Here is a 26,985-nt window from a genome sequence, read left to right on the forward strand (position 1 = left end):
TAATTTTTATTGGGTGACCTTGGAGGGGAGAATTCTAGAAAGAACATATCAAAGACATGAACCCCTACCACCTATGAATCCCTTGTCTGGAGGCATACATACGGGAGGCCAAGAGTTCTTCAGGATGAATGAGAAAAATAAGGATTCTCTATATTTCAGAAACTGAGCCACCTTTGCCACTAGGTCACAAAGGAATCCTTACATGATCCTAAGGTTTAGAATTGAAAGAGACATCAAGATCATCTACAGATAAGGAAATGTAGGCCCCAGAGAAGCTTGGTGATTTTACAAGTTACACAGAACTTGGGACACAGGGAAGCTGTGATTCCTGACTGCAAAGAATAATGTTGTACCTTACACATCTCCCTTTAAATCCTGGCCACCCACTCTCATACGATGCTGCTGCCATAGACTTCAAAGAAAGGTGAAGTAAGTTTAGCATCTGCACAGCAATTAAAAGATTGCTTGGTCCCACTGTATCCTTGAGTGACTCCTCTTTAATGGCACCTGGACCCCAGCTTTGGATCCGAAGCTGATTCCAACTCTTCCTCATTCTAGCTGTGACACTGGACAATGAATTGGATTCTTAATCCAAGTCTGACCTCCCTGCCTGGTCTTCATGAATTTTCCCAACCTGCGTTCCCTCATATACCTGCCCTTTCTTAACATCATTTCTTCCACTAACATGAGTTGCTTCCTGTTATGCCTGGGGTGCCTTCTAACTTAGCAGAACTGGAATTGAACCCAAACTCCATTTCTCCTTCTGGCATCCTCTGCTCTAGCAATGGATTCTCCTGTTTCAATCATGGCTATTCACCTGTCCTTGAATCTGGGCCATCCTCCTGTGATGGCTTAAAGCATTAATCAACTTGGATCACTTAAAGAATTATGGAGTTTTAAGATTCAAAGCTGGAAAGAATATTAGAAATCACTTAGTTCAACCCTCTTATTACAGAAGAAGGGACTTGTAAATAACAAATGCAGGATTCAAATCCAGGTCCTCTATCTCCAAACCCAGTGCTCTCTCCATTGCTGTAGTTAAAGAATTTCATTGGCAGTTATCCAGCGTGGGGCCATCGTGGGTTTCTTCAATTGGTTGGGTATCTTGAGAATCTATTTAATAATCACCAGAAAAAAGGAGCTTATGTTTTGGATTTGGTATAAACATACAATCATGTCCCATCTTTTAAAACTATCATCCCGTTTCTGTGTTTTCAGCCAGAAGGACCCTCATACAGTGAATGGGTGAATTAACCAGACATTTACTTCTTTTTGCCTATTTACATCTACCCCAATGACACTTGTTTTGAAAGACAAGCAGGAAGATAAATGAAGAATATACAAATCTAGCCCATGTGCTTACTTTTGTTGATGGTTCTGAGAGAAGATGGATCAAATCTCAATTCAGTTCAAGAAATAGTTGTGGGGTACTAACTATATGTCTATGCTCAGTACAATAAGACCTAGAGAAAGCACACAATCTCTTCCCCTGAGTTTATAGTCTCATTTTGGACGGAATCTCAGAGAAGTTGTAACCTAAACTGAACAGAAATCACCTCTACAGCATTCCCAATAAGCAGATACCAAGACTTTGCTTGAAAATCTCAAATGGTAGAAAACTCACTACCTCCCAAGATGGCATGTTTTACTTGTGAACAACTATGCTTCTTAGGAAATTTTCCTTCTGTTGAACTGAAGTCCGCCTCCTCAATATTCTCCCCATTGGTCTAAGTTTTCTATCCTCCAGGGCCAAGCAAAATACATCTAACACCTTCTTTAGATGACAGCCCTGCAGATATTTCAAAAGACAGCTATATCTGTATCTCCTTTCCCCCACCCACTTTTCTCTTCTCCAGATGTGAACATTCCATTTTTTTCAATATCTACTTATGTGACAAGGTGTCAAGTCTTCACGATCCTCATGATTTTTCTCTGGATTTCTTCCATTTTGTCAACATCCTTCTCAAAATGAGCCATTGGAGACCTCAAGACAGGACTCTGGATTGTTTCCGTAAATCCAAGTGCAGTATTATTCTTCCTTCTTTATTCTGAGTCATTCTGGTGCTGAGAGCAATCTAAAAGTACCATTGGCTTTTTGGTGGTCATATTATCCTGCTGATTCCTTTCTATTCTTAATCTCTAGAATGCTCCAGACCTTATGATAGAGACAGCAAGCTAAGGCAAAGACAGCATACAAAGAGTTAAAAAAGAACAGGGGAGGGGGAAAGAGCCTCATCACCATAGCAACCAACCCAAGAGTTCTGAAAGACTGGGTTTATGTTTCTTTTCACCTGTCAGTCTTCTCCATACTATACCTCTCTTCCCCCAGCAGAAGACAAGTTGTGACATTTTCCCACCCACTAACAAGCTGCTTGGCTTGGGGGAGGGGAGAGCTAGGACTATGGGCTTAGATAGCTCTCCTAGTTTTGGGATGACTGAATACAGGAGATCCCAGGAAAAAAAAAGTTCAGAATCATTACCACCACCACCACCTCCTGTACTCCATGACATGACCAAAGGGCTTTTTAAAAAAAACATAATATCAGTTTCAAAGCTTAGCTAGAAGTTAGCTATATGGGATGTGCAGCACATGCATATACCCCCAACATATGTGTATGATAAAATAGGGCAGGAAAAGAGAGACAGAAATGTAAGCTACAACTCTGAGGGGGGAGGAGGGGTGATTTTTGAGTGCTTACTTCTGTTCCATCAGAGGATACACAAAATCACAGTTACAGCTAGAAGAGGCAGTGAGGGGGTTCACATCTCTCACAGAGGTAAGAGGCAGCAGAGACCACATCTAGCACCATGGAGAAGACAGACGCATTCAGACTACACAGAGATTAGATTAAAGTGGCTAACACCTGTCACTTATAGGAAGAAGGCTAAATTGCAGATGTCTCATCCATGTTCCTAATATGCAAAGGTCAAGATTCCACACATGAACTAGACACATAGGCGAAAACCTCATTTCCACCTAAAAGTAAAGAGCCAAAAAAAGGAAAATTATAAATCCTTGGGGAATAGCTTGCCTAATCCCCATATACTCGTGTTTTCTATATGATGGTGGCCAGAAGATGGTGTGTTTGTTCTTTTTCCATACCAAACACCTTCCTACAAGAAATGTGTAGTCAAGACTCCAGGAGTGGAACAATGCCCATTCAATTGTACTGACACAGATGACAGTAATCTGCTAGATTCTTCCCCATAATATAGACATACCTATACATTCACTGACAATTGCAGGAGAAGACAGCCTTATTGCCTTCTCCAAATGTATAAAATAAGACCATTATTGTATTCTTCAGAGTTGCTGGCAACCATACTTTCATTTATGGATATGTAGGATAGGCTACTCTGACTTTTCCAATTATGGGGAGCATGTCCTCTTCACCTCCACCTGGCCTAGGGACTGCCCCTGCCTCACTCAAGAAGGCTAATAAGGGACAAGAATTGAGTTGTGTATAGCAACCTTTCACAGGAGCAGTGGAGAAGATGACAGAGAAATGGAAGAGAAAAAGTCTCTGATGTTTAAGAGATTCCAATCTAGCAGGACATGACAGCTACTGTCCAGAATGCAAATACAATTCCCCTCTCTGCTACAGTTGGGAAGGATGGAACCACAAAGGACAATTTCAAAGGGAGGGACATGAACCTGGTACAAATTTTTCTTCTAAATCCCATCAACATGGAGAACAATCCTGGATGTCAGGCATCTAGTACACTTGTTACCTACCATCCTCCAGACATCTCAGAACCTGGTTGTGGGCATAGAAAGTCAAGGATTCATCCTTTAAAAACCTTTCCAAAAGTCTGCACCCACAATCCTTCTACTCATCCCCAATGCTATTATTCCAATACTAGAAAAAGACCACATGAAGACAGGACAACTTTGAATGACAAAGTAAACGAAACGATCCAACTTCTGCTCTCACTATCTTAATCTCAGCCAAATTCAGCATAATTGTGGAGTTGGCAAAAGTTGTCTTTGGCACTCTTTTCCAGGTGCCTCTCCTGCTCCTGGCACTTACTCCCTGCTTTGGTGCCTACTTTGTATCCTTCCCCCACAAGCCCTTGCTCCTTTGCAGTTTGCTTTCAGCTAATCTGCAGTAAGGTGTTAGCTGATAAGAGTTTAAGATATTCAATGGATCCCAACAATTGGAAAAGACCAGAAACTTCATTTTGACTATCTCCCAGCATATCTCTCCACATATCTACAAAATGCTTAATGTATTCATCCAACCTCATCCAACCTGCTTGAACAGATTACCACCATTGGTCAGAATGCTGAAAGAGCCAAAACTTTCAGATCTAAAGGAATTAATTTCTAACAGTGGAATATCAGAGATAAATAAACACAATGAGGGGTACATCTCATAGAATTATAGATTAAGAACCAAAAGAAACCTCAGAGGTTACTTTTTCTAACATCTTCATTTTACAGATAAAGAAACTGAGTCCTGAAAAAATTAACTGAGTTACTTAAGGTTACATTTGCAGAATGGCAGTCATGTGGAACTCAGGTCATCTGATTCCTACTCCCTCACACTTTTCACTGCACTTATACCTTTGAAGTACATGATAAAGTTGGCACACCAAGATTCATTTTGACATATATTCTTTGTCCAGCAAGGAAAACACCAACAAGAAAAAATATTAGAACAGAAGAAATGCCGCCTTTTGATTAATCATTAATATTTTTAAAGCCATATCTGACTTATCAAGCATAATGCATGTTCAGCTCCATCTGATTTAGCAATTACAAGAAAATTAGTCAGGAATATACACTTGGTACCCAAGTGGGCTATGGCTTTAAATCTTCTCACTTGACAAGGATAACATAAATTCTGGGGAGCCATTTTTGGCTGTTAACAGTCATAATACTGAAACCTGCTGAACTCAGGACAACGCACCCAGTCTAACAAAGGAATAAATCACTAGCTGACTAAATTCATCACTTCTAATAGGAACTTAACTTGTAGGTGGCAGGGGTAATACAAAGGAAAGTAAGGTTCATGACTGAATCCATTATATATATTAAAACCCACCTAATAACACAAGAAGTATTTTGATTTGGATTTAGTTTTATTTTCTTAAAGCCCAACCAACCTAGAAACCCACTACCTACACACTAACAAATCTAGGGATGTGTTTATGCAAGTGATGTGGGCATTTTGCTTGGCTTCTCAGAAACAAATTATGTCTAAGGTCATCCCTGGGGAAATGTTATAATCAGGGCCATTTTGTTGTTTTTGTTATTAAACTAATCCCAAATCTTCACATTGTGTGTGAGGAGGTATGAACTTTTTTTGTCAAAATTTAAGTTGTCACTCTACTAGACTAAACTTTTTTCATTGATTTGCCCTGTCCTGTCCTGACTTCTATTTTTGAATGATTTTTTTTAACTCAACCAATGAGGCCTGGCCCTGTGCTGTATATATCTCAAGCCATTCATTCCTCTGCAACTCCTTCCCTGTAGTTCACAAGGACACCTTTAAGCACTACAATGCAGGAGTGATCCCAAATATAAGGAAACAACCAACCATACCTGCTGAATTTTCACCCAGGGCTGTGTCTCAGTGACAAGAGACTGGGCTGGGCAGTGTTTGGACCCCTGGGACTGCAGACTGATTCCTAAAGACTGTCTTTAGTCCCTTACAACACAGATCAAACTCCCAGTGCTTGGGTCTGCCCCTCCTCTTAAGCTTTTCAACCAGCATATTAAGTACAAAAATGACTCCAATTAAACCTAATTAATAGGATTTAATAGAGCAATTTCTTTATTTCAATGCTATTTTGCTATTTAAAGCCCTTTTTGAAAACCAAGCTACCAAAAGCTAAGTTCAAATGTATGCATACATCAATTGATCTCTTTCATGAACAGTCCCTGTCTTAGGAACAAAATGAATTCAACAATATCTGAGGAAAGTTGATTCCAAGGACTAGTTCTCAGGCTAATACTGAAACAAATGTAGAGCTGGACCAATGTGTTGCTGAGCAACAGACAGTGCGGGGGATCCAATCTGGGAGGAAAGGGAACAGCATTCCCAAAGAAGAGTTGGGGGGGGAGGGACCAGCAATGGCTGAAGTCCATTGCACTGAGTTGAGAAAAGGCATTTCCATCTAAAATTGAGTGTAGACATTTGGGGCCCAGGGACAAATACAAACCTTGAATCTAACCAGAAGGAGTCCCTCATATACATATGCAGGAATAATTAATGTTTCATCATAAAAAATGCTTTAGAGCCATAGTATGTGTTAAAGGAGGGTGGGGGAAGGGGGAAGGGGTGAAGTGCCTGTGTGTGTATATCTATGACTATATATGTGTATTACATGGTTTTTCAATAGCCCTTCAGTTCACATTTTTTTCCTTTCTCTCCCTGGTTCCTTATTCCTTTTTTCTCTTAGGATAAGACAAGTGCTCTGAGCCTCAGCAATGTGGCCGGGGTGTTCTACATCTTGATCGGAGGTCTCGGGCTAGCTATGCTGGTTGCCTTAATCGAATTTTGCTACAAGTCTCGTAGCGAATCCAAGCGGATGAAGGTGGCATTCTTTTTACAAGCCTAGTGTAAACCTTTCTCTAGTCCCCAGGTTCCCAAGGGAGTCTTCAGGAATGGAAATCTCTTTTATTAGAAAGATGATGAGAACATAATAAAGAAAGAAAATTGGGGAAGAGAATAAGCATTTATCAAGCTCCTACTATTTGCCAGGCACCATGCTAAGCACCTTACAGATAATATCTCATTTGTTTTCATTAATAGTACATGAAAGTGATAATAGCTTATTTCTATAGTGCTTGCTATAAGTGGGAGTGTCTTGAACCAGGACACTCCTACTAATAACAAGCACTATAGAAATAAGCTATTATCACTTTCATGTACTACGGCTTGGGAGTAGAGGGGATTGTAAACCTAAATCAATTTTCATACTGTTAGCATTTCCTCCATTACGTTCTAAAGTCTAGACAATTAACCAAACCACAAATCAAGCCCTAACTTGCACTATTTGCCAATTTCCATGGCATAAATGCTCTTACAAGCCAATTTGAGCTGGTTCCAGCATACCACAGGTGATAAGGTTTAAGGAGACAAGTTGCTTTCTTCATAACAGCTTCAAGTCACCATTTACTTGATGAAGAAACTATAGCTCAGGAAAATTGTGTTAGAATTCTAGGTCAAAAAACTCCAAGTTTGGGGATTTTATAGCTACATCAGAATAGAAAAAGGCCACAACTGGAAAAGATAGAATGTCATCTCCCCAATCAGTAAGTACAACATCAATCCAAATGGCAGGATGGCATAGTGGCAGTCTCATAACACTTATATCTGCAAAACTTTTGGAATAGTCATCTAACTTTTAAGTATTTCATGTAATTCCTTAAGTCCATCTGTTATGGAAAGACCCATGGAAATGTTGCTGGGCTTAAAGGAAGAGGACCTGGAATCAAACCAGCTTGTTTACTTAATAAGTATTATGGTATAGACCTCAGAAAAATCATTTAACCTTTTTTGAACTATATCTTCATCTATTAAAGAAAAGGAATGGGGAGGAATAGACTACATGCTTTTAGAAGTTCTAAGAAACATTTGATTCTATAGCATTAAGAGTTGTCTATGTGATTATTGGAAGGATTTTCCTGAGTAGGAGGATCACAGATCCAAGTAGTTTTTATTTGTTTTTGTTTTTTTTTTAACATAAGAGACACCCTAAGATAATATCTTTTAAAGAAGGAAGTATGTATGTATATCTATATCTACATATCTATAAATGTATATATATATGAGTATGTATATATACATACATATGATGTTTTCCAGTTGTGTCCAACTCATCTATAAATATATATAATGATATTTTCTAGTTGTGTCCAACCTTTTATGACCATGTTTGGGATTTTCTTGCCAAAGATATTGTAATCATTTGCCATTTTCTTCTTCAACTCATTTTATAGATGAAGTATTGAAAGAAAACAAGGTTAATTGACTTGCCCAAGGTCACATAGCTAGTAAGTGATTGAGGTCAGATTTAAACTTAGATCTCCCTGACTCCAGGCCCAGCTGTCTTAGCACTATGCCAACTAGTTGCATATGGATGTGTATGTATATACACATACACACACACAATATTTAGATATATAGATATCTCAATTCTGGCATATGCACAAAGTTCAGTGTATAGCTAGTTTATTATCATAAAATAAAATTTAAGGGTACACTCTCTTTTCAGGGACAGATTATTCTGACCATTATGGTAACTATACACTAAAAAAAATTGATTATAGTCTGGAGTTCTGGGAATTTCACTGATACCAAATGAAAATATTTTATTAGCAAAGTCAGCAAAATATAGAGATGCAAATTAACTATGTAGTTAATCGCCACCATCATCACTATCCCCACCCTAGAGTTTAGAGCTAGAAGGGAAATAGAAGTCTTCTAGTTCAATCCCTTCCATGAATGGAGGCACTAAGGATCAGTTGGTTAAATAATTACCTCCAAAATGACATCTAAGAGCAGCCATAGATCTGAATCTTGCAAAGTGCTTTGTCCCAGAAGCAGTAAATAGGAGAATAAAGATTTGAATGCCTGTTCACTAAATTCTAAATCTCCACTCCTTCACAAGTTCGAGTCAAATCAGGTAAAAGAAGTCAATGCTTCCATTGTCCCCCCACTACTACCATCACCCACTGACTATCCAATAAGGTCCAGACCTTTTAAGTCTTTACCCAATACTATTTAGCTAGTGAGTGGTAGAGCTCATACTAGAATAATGCCTTTAATTTGTATAGGACGTTAGAAAAAAGCAAAGCCTTGAAGACAACTAGGTGGCATGGTGGATGGACTACTGGACCTGGAGTTAAGGAAATCTTGAATTCAAATCCTACTAACTGTGTAATTCTGATCGAGTCTACTGAACCTCTATGTGCCTCAGTTTCTTCATATGTAAAATAATAATAGTAGCATGTCCCCTCTCTGTCCAAGGCTGTGAAGTTCCAATGAGATAATATTTGTAAAGTGCTTTAGAAATGCTAAATCTTATTATTGAATTCAAAAAATATTTGCTAAGGGAAATTATTTTCATGGCACGGTGCCAGGCACTAGAGATACAAAGAGATACAAAGTCCATATGAAGTAGACATTGTCTTCAATGCTTATGTTTCCTAGAAGGTTACAACATACAGGACTGGATCTTTAATTTCATTAGGACAGGGAACTTCCTCTATCAACCTAGACAGGCTCCTTCTCTACAATTTTCAATCTAAAAAAATTTCCTACAACACCAGTGTATGTCAGGGCTGTGACTTGAACCCAGGACTTCCTAACTCTAGGGCCAGCTCTCTATCCATTAAACCTCACTGCCTCTCAAAAAATCATATACATAGGTAAATAAAAATAATTTTTGAGAAGGAAGAAGTGATTAAAAAGTGAATGCAAGGGGTGAGTACAAAAAGGCTTCAAAAAGGGGATGAGTGACATGCTCCTCACAACAAAATTCTGGAGTCTAAGAGACAGAGACCATAGAAGGAGCCTATTCTAAGCATAAAAGACAAATATAGCTCATACAAGTGGGAAATGGAATGTTGAGTTTGAGGATACCTAATAGGCTAGATTGTCTAACTGATAAAAAGGGTAATATGGAACAAATCTGGAAAAGTGACAATCAGTTTGTAGAGGACTTTAAATGCCAGGCTGAGAAAATTTCATTCCAGAAGATTCACTCATTTGGGTCTCATAATAAGGCTAAGAAGTTATAAAGGTGAGGGATTATTATCTATCAACTGAAGGTCATATTGAAGGAAATGACTTAGCTAAGAACACACACATTTAGTTAAGTGATGAAATTGGAATTAGATCCAAGATCTTTCTATAAGAGTGTATTCCACAGACTAAAATAGAGCTCTTTGCAAAGTTTAAGATTTAGAATGTAGAAATTGGAAGAAATGATAGAGGTCTTCTGATCTAATGCCCTTATTTTAGAGATGATTTGCCTGAAGTCAAGCAATAAATTAGTGACAGAACTGGAACTCAAATTGAGATCTCATAACTTCCAAAATCTTGTAATTTTTTTAAAACACCAAACTAATTATCTAGTCTTTCTCATCCCAAAATTCTTATGGTTTAAGGTTTTTTTCTTTGAAGAAATTGTAGCACTTATCTCAGATATTTCTACCTGAAAGGAACCTTAGAGATCCTCCTAATTTTACAGATAAGGAAACTAAGGTTTAAAGAGATCAAATGACTGGCCAAAGTAATCACAAAGGTAATCAAGGGCAATCAGACTTTAACTACACTATCTAAAAGAAGGTACTTTCACTGTCTTCATTAATTAATATGGCCTTTAATTTCCCCTTTTTCAGAACTGATAAACTGACCCCTTTAAGTCAAGCTTTTAAAGTTTTGAAGTTGGTCATTCTTATTATTCTGAACCTCAGCATCTCTAAAGGCAATTATCACTCTCAGAAGTAGGAGGACTTGCCTCACATAGTGGCCCAAAGGAACCAATGAGGGACTTGTACTGATAGCTTTGCACTTGAGTCTTTCTTTGCCTTCTTATCTCAAAGCCATCCTTAAAGTATTGCTGGTAAAGCATTTTACCTCAAATTCCTATGCTTAGAATCACAATCCCTTCAGTTCAGAAATAGTCCCCCTATGTGATCAATGGTAGCTGCTCTTTTTTTTCCTGCCCCTCTCTCTCATTTCACAAAGACATCAATCTGGTTGCAGCTACAGCTGCCTTTTCTCAGAATAGTGAAATGATCAAATATGATCTCCATTAGAGTCATAAAACAATCAGATTTAAGGAAATCTTTGGATGGTGTAGTAGCAAAACCTGATGGTTTTGTATGATGTCAGGGAACCTGAGTTCAATGGACCCCATCACTTACTAGCTTTCATAATAGCATGGCTCCTACAGCCATCTCCTAAACACGCCAAATGTATCCTTCCCTTCTATCCTGAGAAACAGCATGGGACAGTGAAAAGAACTAGATGATAGAGATTCAGAAGCTCAGATCAAATCCTTCCTATATCACTTAGAACTTGTGTAACATTGTACAAGATACTTATTTTCTTTAGCCCTCACTTATAAAATGAGAGGGTTGGACTATATGACCATAAAGTTTCTTCCAACTCTAAATCTGTATTTCTATAGATGAAATTAGAATATTTGGTTGCTTGCTGTCATTCATTCTAGAAGATCAAAATGATGTCATTATGTTAGCGTCAAATGTTTAACTATGACTGATCAGACCACATAAGCTCAGAATGCTATACAACAGGTCAGACACAAATAGCCCATAATAACTTTTGGGATAAATACTTTAATCTTATGCTAAAAATGATGTGCTTTAATGTTTGCAAAGCACTATACATATTTCTCCACAGACCACACAACCCTGTTGTAATAGGTATTATTATTTCACCTCCATTGTAGAGATAAAGAAATTGAGTCTCCACAAAGATTAAGTGATCTGTCCAAGGATATAACATAAATCTGAAGCAATATTCAAATTTAAAAGCTAAAATTCAACACATTTTTGTCCAGTATTTACTATGTTTTAGAAAGTAGAATACAGCAAGAACAGATATGACTTAGACATGGGACAACTTCAATCAACCAATAAATGTTTTTACAAATAAATATGTGCCAGACTTTGTACTAAGCAAAAAAAAAAAGGCAAAAGACAGTCCCTTTCTCAAGAAACTTATAATTTAATGAAGGAAATAACGTGTGAACAATATATATAAAATAAACTATATACAGGGATATGGAAATATTTTAAAGAAGGAGAGTTAAAAAAAGGTTAAGGAATTAAGAAAGGTTGGGGAAGGTTTCCTATAGAAGCTGGGATTTTAGTTGATATTTAAAGATTGCTGGAGGGAAGAGGTAGTCAGTGATCAAAGTGGAGGAGGGAGAGCATTCCAAGTATGAGGGATGGCCAGAGAAAATCCTAGGAGCCAAGAGATGGAGTCTCTTTTTTGAGGAAGAGCTAGGAAGCCAATGTCATTGGAAAGAAGAATATGTTTTAAGGAAGAAGATTGGAAAGGAGGAAAGGGCTAAGTGCTTGCAATGCCAGACAGCTTTTTTTATTTGCTCCTGGAAACAATAGGAAACCAATGATTTTACTGAGTAGGGGGTAACATGATCATATCTGCTTTTTAGGAAAATCACTTTAGTTGTCACTAGCCCCAGAGTACTCCCTTAGAAAATGAGGGGATTGGACTAAATAACTTTTTAGGTTCCCTCTTAGTTTGGAAATAATTGACCTTGGAGTGAGATTTTAGATTCTCCAGGCTTTGGGACCCCACTCCTAATTAGGGAAGGAGTGGCCAGAAAGGAGCATAGAACTGTCATTAGAGTGGAAAGACATCCAGTGTCTTTGTCATTTAACACTCAGCTCCCAAAGGAAATGAACCTCTACCCTCCCCCAAACTACCAATCCTACCCAGGAGAGTTGCAGCCCTTTCATAATTAAGCATAGCAGTGTTAATAAGCTATGTATTAAGTCATAGCTATTGCAATCTGGCATACTTGCTCCCTGGAAGTTAATGAGCAACCAGAGAGGTGGGAGCCCCCTGAGGAAGATCATTAGCCAAAGGTGGTCACATAGTTCCTTCACAAAGACTCCCTGATGAGGTCATTAATGAGGTTGTACTCTATCATTAGACCACTCTTGTCACAAGAACTTCCAGGCTGCCTTAAAGCTTAACTGACCTTTCTCTAAAAAAGAACTGGCAGGGGGTTGGAATAAAAGTCTCCAATGGAGTCACACTGTGATCAGATGTGAGGGAAGAGGTCTTGGGATTGAAGAAGTAGCCAAGAGCGTCAGACATGCAGTCAGAAGGCACGAATGTCAGACCAGACTCCACCACTTATCAACTGTGACATCTTGGGCAAGTCATTTAGTTTTCTTCATTTGTAAAATACTTTACATCTGTAAAATGAAAACGAGTTATGAATAGTAACTTGTCAGTGGGTGGAATTTTAAACTCCCATGTGTTGTTTCTGCGTATCAGTTCCCCAGGACTACAGAGCATACCAGCAGACTGTCATTTATCATAGGCCTTCCCCACATTCTGCTGGCAGAGGATCTGGGTTTAAATTCTGGTTCTTATTTACCATCTACATAACCTTAGATAAAACATTAATCAGGGCATCAGTTTCTCATATAAACAAAGATGTAATTGGACTAAATAAACCAGGAAGTCCTTCCAGCTCTAAAATCATGCTGCAAAGGTCCCTTCTTTCCTCTGTACTCTTCAAAGCCCTATATCTCCTGCAAATAATTCCACTTGTGGCATACAAGGGAAATGATACTGAACTGAAATTGCAGAGAATGAGACTCAAGGTAAGATTGTGCCACTTTGTGTGAGCTACTTGCTTTACTTGCCTTATGGAGTCACTGGGAGAATCAAATGATGTAACAAGTTCTCTGTGACTGTGGGCTGCTCTTATGTATGCTTAACAAATGAGGCAAATTGGTTAACCTCTCTGAGCCTCAGTTTTCCCATCTGCCAAATCAACATAACAATCAAGGCCCTGCTTTCAAAAGTAATAAGATATATCTATATCTATAAAGTGCTATTGAAATGGACTGCAGTATGAGTTTCAATGTTTGTTAGGACTTTTTCATTCCATATATGTGATTTAATCAGCGGATGAAACTCTGTGTGAGGGAAAGGATAGAGATTATTTAACCACAAGGAAAATCCATAATATGGATGAAGACCAGTGTGCATGGGGCAGCTAGGTAGGACAATTGATAGAGCACCAGCCCTGAATTCAAGAGGACCTGAGTTCAAATGTGATCTCAAACACTTAACACTTCCTAGCTGTGTGACCCTGGGCAAGTCACTTAACCCCAGCCTCAGGGAAAAAGAAAAAAAAAAAAAAAAAAAAAAAAAGACCAGTGTGCATGAAGGTGTGATGAAGATCCTGGATGACTTTCCACAAAGGGTGTGGAAACTTCCAGAGCTATCTGGAATAATGAGAAGTTATGCAACTTATCTGTGGTATCACTAATATATATCAGATTCAGATCCTAGGATTGGTCTTTTTTGCCTCCACAGCCACTTCCCTTGTTCTACATAGTGTTAAAGCTATCTTTCAGTATGAGGTATTAGAAAAACTTATCCTACAACAGATGGAGATGATATGTTATAAGGAAAAGTGATGAGATTAAGAGCAAAGGGATCTCAGTTCTAGTCCTAGTTCTCCCACTTTATTGACTATAGCCTTAGATAAGCCATTTAACTAATCTGCAAAATTAAGAAAATAGCACATTGCACATAGATATTTTTGTAAGTTTATTTAACCTCTAACTTCTAGGAGGGAAATATCAATTATTTTCTTTATCCATAGGAAAATTAGAATATTTGTTACACTATGTAGAATTTTGGTTACTGTCAAATAAAAATTTTACAATACAAATTGCTGCTAATCACTGAAGTTCAATTCCACAAACCTTTCCTTAAGTTAAAAAAAAAAAAAAAAAGTAAAGCTTCATATGAGCTTCTGGAGATCCAAAAAGAATTATGAGACAACAATTTAAAAAAATAGCTTACCATCTAATGGAGATGGTGGAGGAAGATATATACAAGTTGAAAAATAGTAGAGAAAGGATTAATTGCAGAGGGAAATGTATAGGGAAAGTGCCATCAGAAAATTAAGGAAAGAGGAATCATTTTCACCAGAATAATCAGGGAAAACTTCCTGGAGGTACAGGCAAAGAGATTTGCATTCAAATCCAAGCTCTGCCATCTCATAACTGTCTGGTTTAGTTTCTCTAAGTTCCAACTTCTTCATTTGTAGAATAGGGATAATAATAGTTTCCTTCCCCACCTCTCAGGATTTCTGTGAAGAGATCACTTAATAGGCATTTAAACACTATATAACTGAAAGCTATTACTATTATGAAGGAAGTGGTGGTGTTGGAATTAGACCTTGAAAGTTGGTAGGGACTTAAGAAGAGAAAGGAGGCCCTTCCAGGCTTGAGGCTGGTCAGTTAGTTAGTTGTTGTCCTTCATTCTCAAAGAGGACCAAAATGGCACCACTGTGTTGGACTCAACATACAGGGTGTCCAAATGTGATTAATCAGACTAACAAGTTTGGAAGATTCCATTTCAGGCACACATAGTCCATAGGAATAACTAAAGTCGATATGAAAGTATGAAGTTAGCATAAGTAAAGGGTAAGACAAGAACAGGAAAATAGAGAATGGGCTATTTCAGCTATTCAGCCAGCTATTTCAGCTAGAACATGGAACAGTATGAAATAAACCTGAAACTGTATGCCAGAGCTAAATGCCAGAGAACCTTGAATGCCAGACTCAAAACTTTATGCTTTAGACAAAATCAGTGCAGATTTTTTTAAAGGATGACATAATTAGAATAATATGTTCAGTCATAATAGTTTTAGACAACATCAAAAAGCTAGGCACAAAAGACAAGGTAAACAACTATCAGGCACTGTTATAAAAAAGGCCACAACAAAGAGAGAGGAGAGCCAAAAATATAGTTGTGTCAGTGATAATGAAAATGGCGGGGCAGAGATAGCAAGGTAGATGATGTAAGGGCCAATTTATGAGGGAAAATGGCTAGCTGAATATGAGATCATAGACTTAGAGCTTGAATGGGACCTTAAATGATATCTAGTCCAGTTCCTTCATTTTACAGATGAGAACACTTCTCAGTTGAGACTAAGCAAGTTTAAATGACTTGTTCAGTGACACACGGAGTCAGGTTTTGAAGTTGATCCTCTGTCTTTTCTCTGTATCATAGTACCATTCTAATATCAAGCCTGAAGTGTCCATGGAATTTATAATTGGGATTATCTATTGAGCAGTTAGAAATGTGGGAGTAGGAGGTTATGGATTTTCCTTCTCTGTAGATCCTCTTTAAAAATTGTAAGCATGCATCTTTTGGCAGTGGTTTGGATGAAACTCTGCCTGAGGGAAAGGATAGAGATTATTTAACCACTAGGAAAACCCATAATATGAAGACCTTGGATGACTATATCATGCTCAGTCTTGGTGACACATCTACTAACACCTAATGCAGTTGTACCCTTAGTCCTAGATATCAGGTGCTGCTAACTTGCCTGGGATATCCCAGGAAATATGATTTTGAGAATAGAAGGCTAGCATCATTAGTATGGGTCTGGTAGATCATTTTTCATTAGAGAAAGGATTTGGCTGAAATAAAACTCAGAGAATAGCATGTCGAAGTAAAACCCATCTGGAGCCGTGGGGTGTTCCCTGCCCTCAAAAAAAAAGTTTCTATTTGTTTTTCAAAATCTTTTTTCAGTAGCTGCTAATTCCTTGAGTTTCCATTTTCATATTTCGAGGGTTGTAACATCTCAGTTATATTTATAAAGCCTTTGATTTAACTTCTCACATTCCCTCCCAACAGAGGGTGGGATTTAAATAAACCAGGCCAGGGAGAGTTGTTGGGGGAAGGCAGAGCTTACTCATGTGGGTGTGGCGTTATATGGGACAAGCATGGCTGAATCATGGGTGTGCCAAAAAAGAAAACCTTCTTGTCAGCATGATTGGTAGTATGAGGATGCCCCCAGCCTACGGATACTTCTTAGTATCTGTGGTACTGTAATTGGGGTGGGACAGAAGGAATTAAAAATAGTCCTCCTGGCAGAATCATGGCTTTTCTTTCAAAAGGGAACCTAGAGGATACAACTATCGCCAATTCACTTAATGTTTATTAAGGACTCATATGAGTAGCCCACACTACTGCCTCACAAGTGTCACATTACTTGATCTTCCCAATGACTCCATAAGACAAATAGAGCAAGGACTATGCAATCTATTTTACAGACAAAGAAACTGAGGAACAATAGGAAATGGCTCATTTAGTGGACAGTGGAAATAAAGACTTGCTTATTAGAAAAGCAATATGGCTTAGTGGATAGAGAGCTGGCCACAAAGTCTGAAAGATATGATCCATAATGAATGTATAACCATGCAAGTCACTTAAACTCTCAGTGTCTCATTGCTGCTCTCCAAAGTGATGAGTTCTAGAGAAAGTTCTGACCCACTTTAGAAGAGGGAGTTTCTCCACTTGGCAGTTTCTCTATACCAATGAAATTACTGATCCAGTCCTGGGGATTAGGAAGAACCAGAAGGGGGAAATAGTGACAACAGGGGAGAAAGGTGGGGCTTTTTGAAACCTAATATTGACAATCGAAAAATATTGGTCATTGCCAAGGACATGGGGAAGAACCCCCGGTCCTCCTGAAAAGGGTTTCTGTTTGATTCCACAGCAATCCATCAATGAAGCCATACGGACAGCAACTCTGCCTCGGAACAGTGGGACAGGAGGCAGTGGAGAGAACGGCCGTGTCGTCAGTCATGATTTCCCCAAATCCATGCAAGCAATTCCATGCATGAGCCACAGCTCGGGAATGCCCTTGGGAGCCACAGGATTGTAACAGGAGATGATCGAGTCCCCAGGGGAGCAGGACTGGTCTCCCTAAGCCCCCTCCCAAACCCTTCAGTGCCAAAAAAAAAAAAAATATTGAAAAGCAACCATCACCAGTCACCATGACCATAGCAGGACAATTCGACGGTCTTTCCTGAGGAACTAAGAATCCCGTTTCCTTTCTTTTTCCCCTTCCTTTTTTGCTTCTGTTATCATTGCTCTCTGAAGGATCCCAGTATAGGAGGTGAATAATTGCATTATACTGCAATAAGCAAAAAAGTAATGGATTTAACAGACTCACAAACTCTGAAAATGGAATCACTAATGAGGAGATTGCACCACTTTGTTTTAACTTGATCATTAATGTGTCTGAGTGTGTGCAATATTATTTTTTTCTTACTAATCTTCATGGTTTGCAGATTCAGTTTGCCCTTCTCCTCAATCCCAACCCTCCTTGTTTCAGGCTTGATTGGAATCCATAGGACCAAGCCAGAGTTTCCAGCAAGTCAAAGGAAACGTCCAAGTTAACACCATGAGGGAGGATTCAAAGTTGCCCTTCATTCATTTCATGGCCCATAGGCCATCCGTTGCTTTAGCTGTGGCCCAGGGCTGGGTATAGAAGTGTATGTAGTTGGGGAGAGTGATCAGCATTCTCCCCAAGAAGAAGGGTAGAAGGCACTAAGGCACTGACTTAGTCTGGAAATGATACAAGAAAAATAGAAGAAAAAAAAAAGTGGGCAAGTAGCACTGTGAGATGAAGGATTATTCCAGAAGGTTCCCCTTTGGGAAGCACAGGGAACAATGACTTTGAATTTTTAAGAGCCAGTAAGCTAGACTTATGTGGGAAGTTAGGTTCTGTGCAGGGCCTAGCTCAGCCCTGAAAACTGTGCATGTCTAGAGTTCAAAGAACTTCTGGGAAATGAAGGGAGAAGAATCTGCCAGGAGAAGCTGAGAATTTAGAATGGCAAATTAGCAAGGTAGGAAGTTTAGCAAAAAGTCTTCTCTACCTTACCTGATGTTAACTGGGGTCTCCAAACCTGGGAGAACAGTTTTTCCTTCCTTGAACCTCTAACAGGACAGGGAAGCGATGGGCAGAGAATTGCAGAAGCTCGTAGGCAAAAGAAAATCAGAGAAGTGTTGTAGCTAAGAGAGCCTGCAGCACTGGAGACCATGAATCCTTACTGTTCTAGAAAAAGGCACAAAGGGGGCATCCCATCCAAGTGTCTCAAGCCTAGCACAAGGGCCTAAGTATGAACCTTGGGTTTTAGAACCTGAGTAACTTATTTTTACTTAGATCTAAAAACAAAACAAAAAAAATTATTTGAGCAAGTAGATGGCCTGCCAAGTCTTTTTTTTCCAATTTTAGAAGGTGTGATACCTGAAGCTGAATCATTTTTAAGCAAATTGGGGGAGAGGGATTAAGAAACTGATTTGTTCTGGGGATAACCCCAGTCCCCCAACATCCTGGGCTTACTAGTCAATCAGGAGCTTTGTGTTTGGGTTAAGTGAACAAATCTTACCCCTATGGTCTAAGCAAGTGTCAAGGCCCAGTTTCATTTTTTTAAGGAAATAGTTGAGCCTTTAGGATTATCAGTGGGTTAGAGAAAAGGTTTAGGATCTAAGAAGAAAATTCCAGGCAGACATATGAGTTCTGTGGGATGAGGGTGGAGGGTCTCTTATATGAAGCTTCTCCTAGGGCCACTCAACCATTGTATTGGTGTAACTGGCTTCCAGCAACCCTACAGCGTTCTTGTTAATGCATGACTTGGTGCCGTAATGTGTCACAACTTTTAATGACAACCCCCGCTCTGACCTGTTCTGTATCATCTGCTGACCTGGTATCCACAAATGATGTCTTCTCCACTAAGGGTTATCATTGGCAGTTGGCAAGCTTAAGGACACCGGGTGCCTATTTGATGGCACAGCATGCTGGTCCACTTGTCTTTGGAGTCTCTCAGTGGATGCCCTCTCCATTTTCAGGTTTCTTCCATATCCCCTCAAGGGACCATTGCCAGCTGTGAAGAATGCCTTCTTGAGGTCAAATGCAAGCATTGTTTTTCTGTACAGCGTGTCTGGTGTGGGCATGGCACATACAAGGATCCAAGACGGACTTCCAATATTCACTGCCGGGAGATTTTCCCTCCAGATTTTTCCCAGCGCACTGCCCCCACCAACACCACAGGGACCAATTAGGACAGGAAATGGGGATGTGCCATTTCCGTGGAGTTGGAAATAACCACTCTCTTTCCTCACTTCCCTATCACTGCTCTTCAAAGACATTTTGCCTTTGGCCTGAGCATCCAACCACCTTCTCCACCCACTGAACCAGCCAGTGAGATGGTCAGACAGGGAGAGACCTCCTGGGCTAGGACCGAAGGCCTGGGATAACAGGATCTTGTGACTCAATCAAAAAAAAAAAAAAAAAAAAAAAAAAGGATGGAACAAAAAAAGCAAGAAAAATGTTAACTTGTAATATGTATTTTTATTACACTTTTCTTAAAAATAGAGAAATGGGAAAACTCTTAAAGGCATTGACATTTTTCTCAGCAGGAATCTCTATTTAACAGTTGTGACTCTCATTAAATTTTGCTCTTTGGTACCTGGAGCTTTTATTTAACATCTCTATTTGTTTTAACTCTCTTGGCAGATGTGCAAAAGGATTCTTGTGTGATCAAACACTGAAATACCTTCTCTTTTCTTGTTTTTCTTTTAAATGGTCAACTTTTGGGATCACTTTTTTTTTCTTTTCCTTTCCATCATTTGCATAAAATGGAAATATCACCGAGAATTAAATCACTGTGGATCCATGATCTATTTTTCACACTTGTCTATTCAGTTTTGTCCATTCAGTGCCAAAATTGTTGCAAATGGAGACAATGTTACCCCTAAGGCAGTATGACTTGGTTGTAGCTGAATGGAACCTCCCTTGGTGACTGCCATTCCTGCCTTACAATTAGCAGTCAAATAAATGGTTTCAGGTTGAATTTCAGCTCTGTCCAGTATTTACCAAGGGAAATGGGGGATTGGGGATTGGGGGAACCATGAAAGTATTTCCTTTGTGGGATATGGTCCAACACACTGATATCAAGGAATATTGACTATCAGGGCTAGAAGGGTAGAGTCTGAAGAAATCTTAGGGACCACCTTGGAATTAAGATTAGATATCTAGTCCAACCTTCTGACTTTACAAAAAAGGAAACTGAGAACAAGAAACCTGCACATAAATGGCATTAAGACCCCATGTCTCCTGGACCTCAATCCTGTGTCCTTTATTCCATGTTATGAAAAAGGTACTAGATGTTTCTGTTTTTGTTTTAATTTGGGAATCATAAAATGGTAGAGCTAGAAGAAGAAACCTATAAGAATATCCACTCCAGACCCCTCATGTGAAAGATGAGAAAATTGAGGCTTATGGCAAGATAGGAGCAGGCAATCAAACTAAGATCTAGCTGCTACTCCAACAATTCACATTTGAAGAGGCAGCATGGTGTAGTGGACAGAACATTGTACTTAGAATAATGAGGATCTGAGTATAAGTTCCTTTTCACAAGCTCACTAATTGTGTGATCTTCAATATTTTCCTGGGCTTCAGTTTCCTTCTTTCTAAAATAAAGGGATTGGACTCAGTGACCTATAAGGTCTTTTCCAGATGTAAAATCTATGATCAAACCCTTACCATATGTGCCAAGCACTCTTAAGTGCTGGGGATACAAAGACATAAAATAAGAGTACTCAATAAATGTTTGTTGATTGACTTACTGATTCCCTTCTTTCTTTCCTTAAGTAAATTAGTGGTTTGATTTATTTTATTGTCCATTTATTAAATATAAAGTACCTACTATGTACCTAGGCTTCCTTTGAGGTACTATGCAAGATATAAGAAGCATATTCTACTTGATCCCCATGGGACAATCTAGCAATTCCATTTCCTCATTCATTGTGTATGTGATGTATCTCAATTTTTCAATCCTGGTTGTAAATATTCCCAGCTTGAATCTTCATTCTCTACAGCCATCATTTTATTTTCTAGACAGTGAAGCTGACAGTTTTGATGTTTGCCATCAATCCTTCCTTATAGGGAGACAGAACCGGTGGTAGGATATTGGGACTCAGAGAAGCAGCCTGGAAATGGTTCATACAGTAGGTGCTAAAAGAGTTCAGAGGAGGATGTATTGAATCACTGTCTGCTGGGATAGTCAAGGATGACATTAGGGAGGAGCTACCTGTGTTACCCAAGGCTAGTTACTTCACCACTGAGCTTTAGTTCCTACATATATGAAGATTTTCACTCCCTACCTCAGAAGGTTGTGAGAAAAGTGTGGAGTAAATCTAAAAGCACTATAGAAAGGTGAGTTGCTATCAAATGGTACAATATCTGTATTCTATTCAGTTGACAGTAGGGAGTGAGTTAAAGTTTTAAAACAGGTGAATGATACAAATCAAAGTGATATTGTAAAATGATTAATCTGCAATGGTATTTAGGGTGAAATGGGAAGTGCTAGAGGTGGGAAGGAAAGAAATCAGTTAGGAAGCCATTGAAATTAGGCCTAAATTTGGAAGGTAGACAATGGAATGGAATGAAAGTTATAGATATTCCAAAGAAACAACTTATTGGAATTTGACAACTAATCAGATGGAAAGAGGGAGGCAGAGAGATGGAGTACAGGATGATACTCAGGATAATGCTGGTAATAGAATGAGGAACAGCTTGGGGTAGGGAATGGGAGGGTTGATGAGTTCCTCTTGGGACATATTGTGCTTAAAGGTCCAGGAGAAGAAACAAGTGGACATGTCAAGCATTCAGTTAGAAACGTGGGCCTTATCCTAGGAAGGAGATCAGAAAGGGTTTTGAGAGTCAGGACAAATTGAAAAGTTGGCTAAAGAAAAAAACACCCAACCCCATGAGCAGTTGAGGGTAGACTGGGAGTGGGAGGTGAGGGACACATGGTAACAGCCGAGTGTGGGCAGACCTGGGCACTGACAGTTCTGTTTAATCCCTCCAGTACCCAGATGGCACCAGGGGAGCCCATGATGCCACCTGTGCTTTCCCACACCTCCCCGCTCCTCCATCTTACCCACATCAGACAAGCGGGAGAAGTGAGATTGAATTGCTAGCCTTATTGATCCTGCCCACTTTAGGCCATCATCACTCCAATATTATAAATGGTATCCAACTAGGAGCTTTTCATCTGTAGATACCAAAATAAATCTCAGTCCTGCTCAGATGACTTGGAGTCCTACATTTAGTCAAGTGTAGTTATTTTACCACATTCCAGGATAATAGACTTAGAATCAGAAGGAACCTTAGAGATATAGTCCATCTAATTAAATACCCTCTTTTTTACATTTGAGAAATAGATTCCCTTAAAGAATAAATAATTTGCCCAGAATTACATAGAAAGTAGGATGCCAGAACTGGATTTAAAATAAGATTCTCTGGTTCCAAATCTCTTTTTTTTTCACCACAGCATTCTGCCTTTTAGCAAGTGTTAACACTTTTTTTTGTTTGTTTAGTTTAGTTTTGTATTTGCTTTTTAAGATAAAACATTTCATTGAAATAATGTTTTCCAGGTCTTACTTATTCTACATATTTCACTGTAATTGTAAAAAAAAAATATTTAGGATGAAACTGTGGGATTAAAAGGGACCTTAGAGATTGCCTAGTCTAATGCTCTAATTGTGAAGACATTGATTTCTACCTGCCTACCTCTCACACCATCAGCCCTACCCAAACATGCGCATCTTCATTTCTCCTAAATATTTCCAATTCTTTTAAATGATTCTTTACACATCCTGGCCACTTCACCCTCCTCTGGATAGAGCCAATATAGGAGGGAATACTAAAAAATAAAAATTATACATATATATTATATATATAGTGTACATATGTGTGTGTGTGTCTATATATATATATATGTGTGTACACACACATACACACACACACACACACACACACACACACAATCTTATAACTTAGAGATCATTCAGCCCAATCCAAGTTCAGTCAGTCAGCAAGCTTTTTAAAGCCCCTATCCTATGTGTCAGGCACTATGCTAGGCTGTAGATATCAAATGCAAAAAAATTAAGCAGAGGCAGGGATGAAAAGGGGGAAATTCCTATTCTCAAGGAGTTTGCATTCTAATGGGGAAATCACGTGGGTGGGTGTGTGTGTGTGGGTGTGTGTGTGTGTATACACACAGACACAATAAATACAAAGAGAATAAATATAAGTAAATACAAAACAAATACAAAGTATTTTGGGAGAAAGAGCACATTGACAGTAAAGGTTTTATGTAGAAGGCAGAGATGAGGAGTGGCTACATTCCAGGCATGGGAATTGCTAGTACAGAGCCAGAGATAAGAAATAGAATATCATAGGAAAAACAAAGATCAGTTTGGAAGGATCAAAAAAGTCAAGAATGGATAATTAGGCTGGAAAATTCAGTTAAAACATGTTGTGAGGGGCTTTAAAAGCCAAACAGAGGACTTCTGTTTTATCCCAGTGGCAACAGGAAGCCACTGTAGTGTATTGGGTAGGGTTGAATGAGTGATATGGTCAGATCTGAATTTTAGTAGAAATATGAAGAATAGACTGAAGTGGGATAAGACTTGAATCAGGGAAATTAGGAGACCATGGTAATAATCTAGTCGAGAAGTGTTGAGGCCCCAAATGGAAATGGTGGCAAGTTAGTGGCCAGGCTGGACCAAGAATCCAGGTCTTCTTGTCAATCTAAGGTTCTTTTTACTTTTCCATATTGCCTCAATAATGGCACTAGAATCAAACCACATTGAGCTTTCTCTTTTATACTTTCAGCTTCCTATGTTGTCTTGAACTAGTTACTTTAGGAACTAAAAAGCTTGTAAGATGTTAGCTTTCCATTAGCAGAGGATGAGGTAAAAAATAAAACCCTGCTGGGTAGGAGAGTGATGTTACCAGACATCCTTCTCTGTGATGGCCCTTAGCCTCTTGACATCTCTCTTCAATATTTAAATATAATAAAAGGTGAGTTCCAGAAAAATACTAGTTACAGATTCATAACATTTTAGTGTAAAGTAGAATCAAGAATTCTAGAGCCAGAATGGACACTATAGATCATTTAGTCTAATCCTAACATCTTCTCTTCTGTTAATTTAATCTTTCTTTTTAATTATGAATTTAATATTCATCTGCAAATATGAAAATTTCAATATACAAATAATAAAAAGAGGATTGTATGCAAAACCATGAACCTCTGTTACATGCAGCTTGTTTTTTAAATGTATATTAAATTTAACATGATAATGACAACATTGCTGCTTGTGTTCCCTTTTGAACTTTTGGTTTGTTTTTTTTTTTTTTCCTTGTGAACTTTTCTTGCATTTTAGTGATTCTCTTTTCTTTCTTTCTTTTTATACTCCCACTACCACTAACTTACCCACACCCAAAAAGAAGCCTTCCATTGTAACAAGCAGGCATAATAAGCAAAACAATCCTATTTATTGGCCACACCTGAAAATATGTCTCTAGACTAGAAATGCTTAGTCCATCACCTTTCTTCTAAGAGGTAGATGACAGACTTCATCAGCTGTCTCCTGAAGTTATTACTGCATTCATCAGAATTCTGTAGATTTTCAAAGATATTTTCCTTTTCCCTCCCTATCATCTTCCTAAATAAGAAGGCCCCAAAATGGGAAATCACTTTCCCAATTTCATATATCACGTAATTGCTAATTACTACAACCCATGCCTAGAGCCTTCTCAATTGATCCTCTCATTCTACAATTCTAAACTAATAAGATGATATCACACTTGTGTCCAGTAATTTAAAAAACTGATCATTGCAGGTGGTATTTAAAAAATTCCTAGGTTCATATATGTAAAATAAGCCTTTAACCATCCCTTAGTGTCACTAAGACACGATCAGAGCAATGCCATTCTCTCCTATCCTATAGGTTGCTTTTGATGACTTCTCTTCCCCTCCCAATTCAATTCATTTCAACAAGTAGAGGCTGATATGAAGGAGCAAAAAGACTTGGGCCTGAACCCCAGCTCTCCCACTGTATGAATTTGTGCAAGGTATCTTCTTGGAGCCTATTATCCATTTAATGAAAAAAATTACTGAGTAGGACTACAGATTACCTCTAAAGGGTTTTTCCCCCAACTCTGAAATTGTTCATTTTAAGTTATTAAATGTTCATTTTAACTTGGCTTCATATACCTGTAATAACAATAGCTCACATTCTCCCAGACTTTACAATTTAGGAAACACTTTCAATATTCCTTCAAGATAGATAAGGCAAATACTATTACAACTCTTCTAAATTTGAGTAAACTGAGGCAGAGAGAGGCTGAGACTTACCAGAGTACTTTATTCCAAGAAGTCTGAAGCTGCCCCTGCTGAAACCAAGGGGAGACTTCCTTAAACCTGGTAATGAATGAATGCAGCAGTAGCAAGCAAATATTTGACAAATTCAGAGACTTGAATTTGGGTGGAGGAGGAGAAAAGTAGAGGAGTGAGAACTAGTGGAAATCAATTATCTCTTTTATCTTTAACCTCAGTCAGACATCCAAGCAGATCCTAATGACCACATCTTAAGACAGTGGGCCCAGTACTCTTTCTACCACCTTGCTGATTTCAAAAGGCAGCTCTCTAGCAAAGTAGTGGCAAAGTCCTGGGCAGTCTAAGAATGTCCCATCCTTTCATTGAAAGTTGCACCCATGTTGGTTTTTTTTACTGTCAACAATCTAACACTCAGATTTGGATGCACCAAGAACATTGGATAAAAACGATCAGGAAGATAAGAGACTGATATTTTGAAAGGGCTGGTGCCAAACAAAAAGTTTGCTCTCTGTGTATGAAGGTGAATGATGATAATACATTTTATCTTTTTAAATTCCTGACATATACTGGATTAATTTTCAGAACTTTCCATCAAGCATCACCATCAGGACACATATTTGTATTATACAACTTTTGATATAAAGCAAAGTGGTTTGGGATAGGAGAAAGGATGCTGATTTATGGGCTGGGACCACAGTGGTCCTCAAACTTTTTAAATAAGTTTACTGTCCCTCAAACTGTTGGAGGGCTGGACTATAGTAAAAACAAAAGCTCACACTGTCTCCGCTCCTCAGCCCATTTGCCATAACCCTGCGGCCGACCTCAGCCCGCTGCATCTAGCCTTCGGGCTGCAGTTTGAGAACCCCTGCCGCTGGAGGAATAAAAGATCCAGATTCTCAAGACAAAAGCCATTCAGGTTTTGGAAGGAGCCCAATTCGGGATCAGAAGACCTGGTCCTACTATTTTCTTTCTTGGAGACTCTGGCATTTCTCCTTACTCTTAGCCTCAAGTTTTATCAAACCTGCTTATAAGATGAGGGTAATAAGCCCTTCAAAATGACTGGTTTAAGAACCAAAGGAAAATGAACTTTAAAAACCAAAGAGCAATATAATGAATTTGAGATAGGGATCTGAGTGCTCATATCAGCAACAACTTTTCCATTGGTGCCAGATGGAATGCCTTCATCTTTCTTGACAAAATCCTGCCTACTCTTAATGGCCCTTCCATCTTTC

At 38.7% G+C, this 26,985-nt stretch overlaps 1 protein-coding gene and 1 long non-coding RNA gene across 4 annotated transcripts in view; both read left to right on the top strand.

The window, feature by feature from the left end:
* Nucleotides 1–20,240, top strand: part of GRIA1 (glutamate ionotropic receptor AMPA type subunit 1) — a 335,673-nt gene extending 315,433 nt beyond the window's left edge. For 2 of the 3 annotated variants that reach the window (XM_074291865.1, XM_074291862.1), the window contains exons 15-16: nt 6,409–6,543; nt 17,254–20,240. In XM_074291865.1, coding sequence (XP_074147966.1) covers nt 6,409–6,543; nt 17,254–17,442 — 324 coding nt within the window. In that variant the 3' untranslated portion in view covers nt 17,443–20,240. The remainder of the gene's footprint in view (nt 1–6,408; nt 6,544–17,253) is intronic. The other variant, XM_074291864.1, reaches the window with a different exon arrangement.
* Nucleotides 6,550–14,456, top strand: LOC141556917 (uncharacterized). The gene is made up of 2 exons (XR_012486659.1): nt 6,550–12,773; nt 12,830–14,456. It is a non-coding gene; the product is annotated as an uncharacterized LOC141556917 (long non-coding RNA).
* Nucleotides 20,241–26,985: the final 6,745 nt, after the last annotated feature.

The sequence above is a fragment of the Sminthopsis crassicaudata genome, chromosome 2, assembly GCF_048593235.1.
Source record: "Sminthopsis crassicaudata isolate SCR6 chromosome 2, ASM4859323v1, whole genome shotgun sequence".
Lineage (NCBI taxonomy): Eukaryota > Metazoa > Chordata > Mammalia > Dasyuromorphia > Dasyuridae > Sminthopsis > Sminthopsis crassicaudata.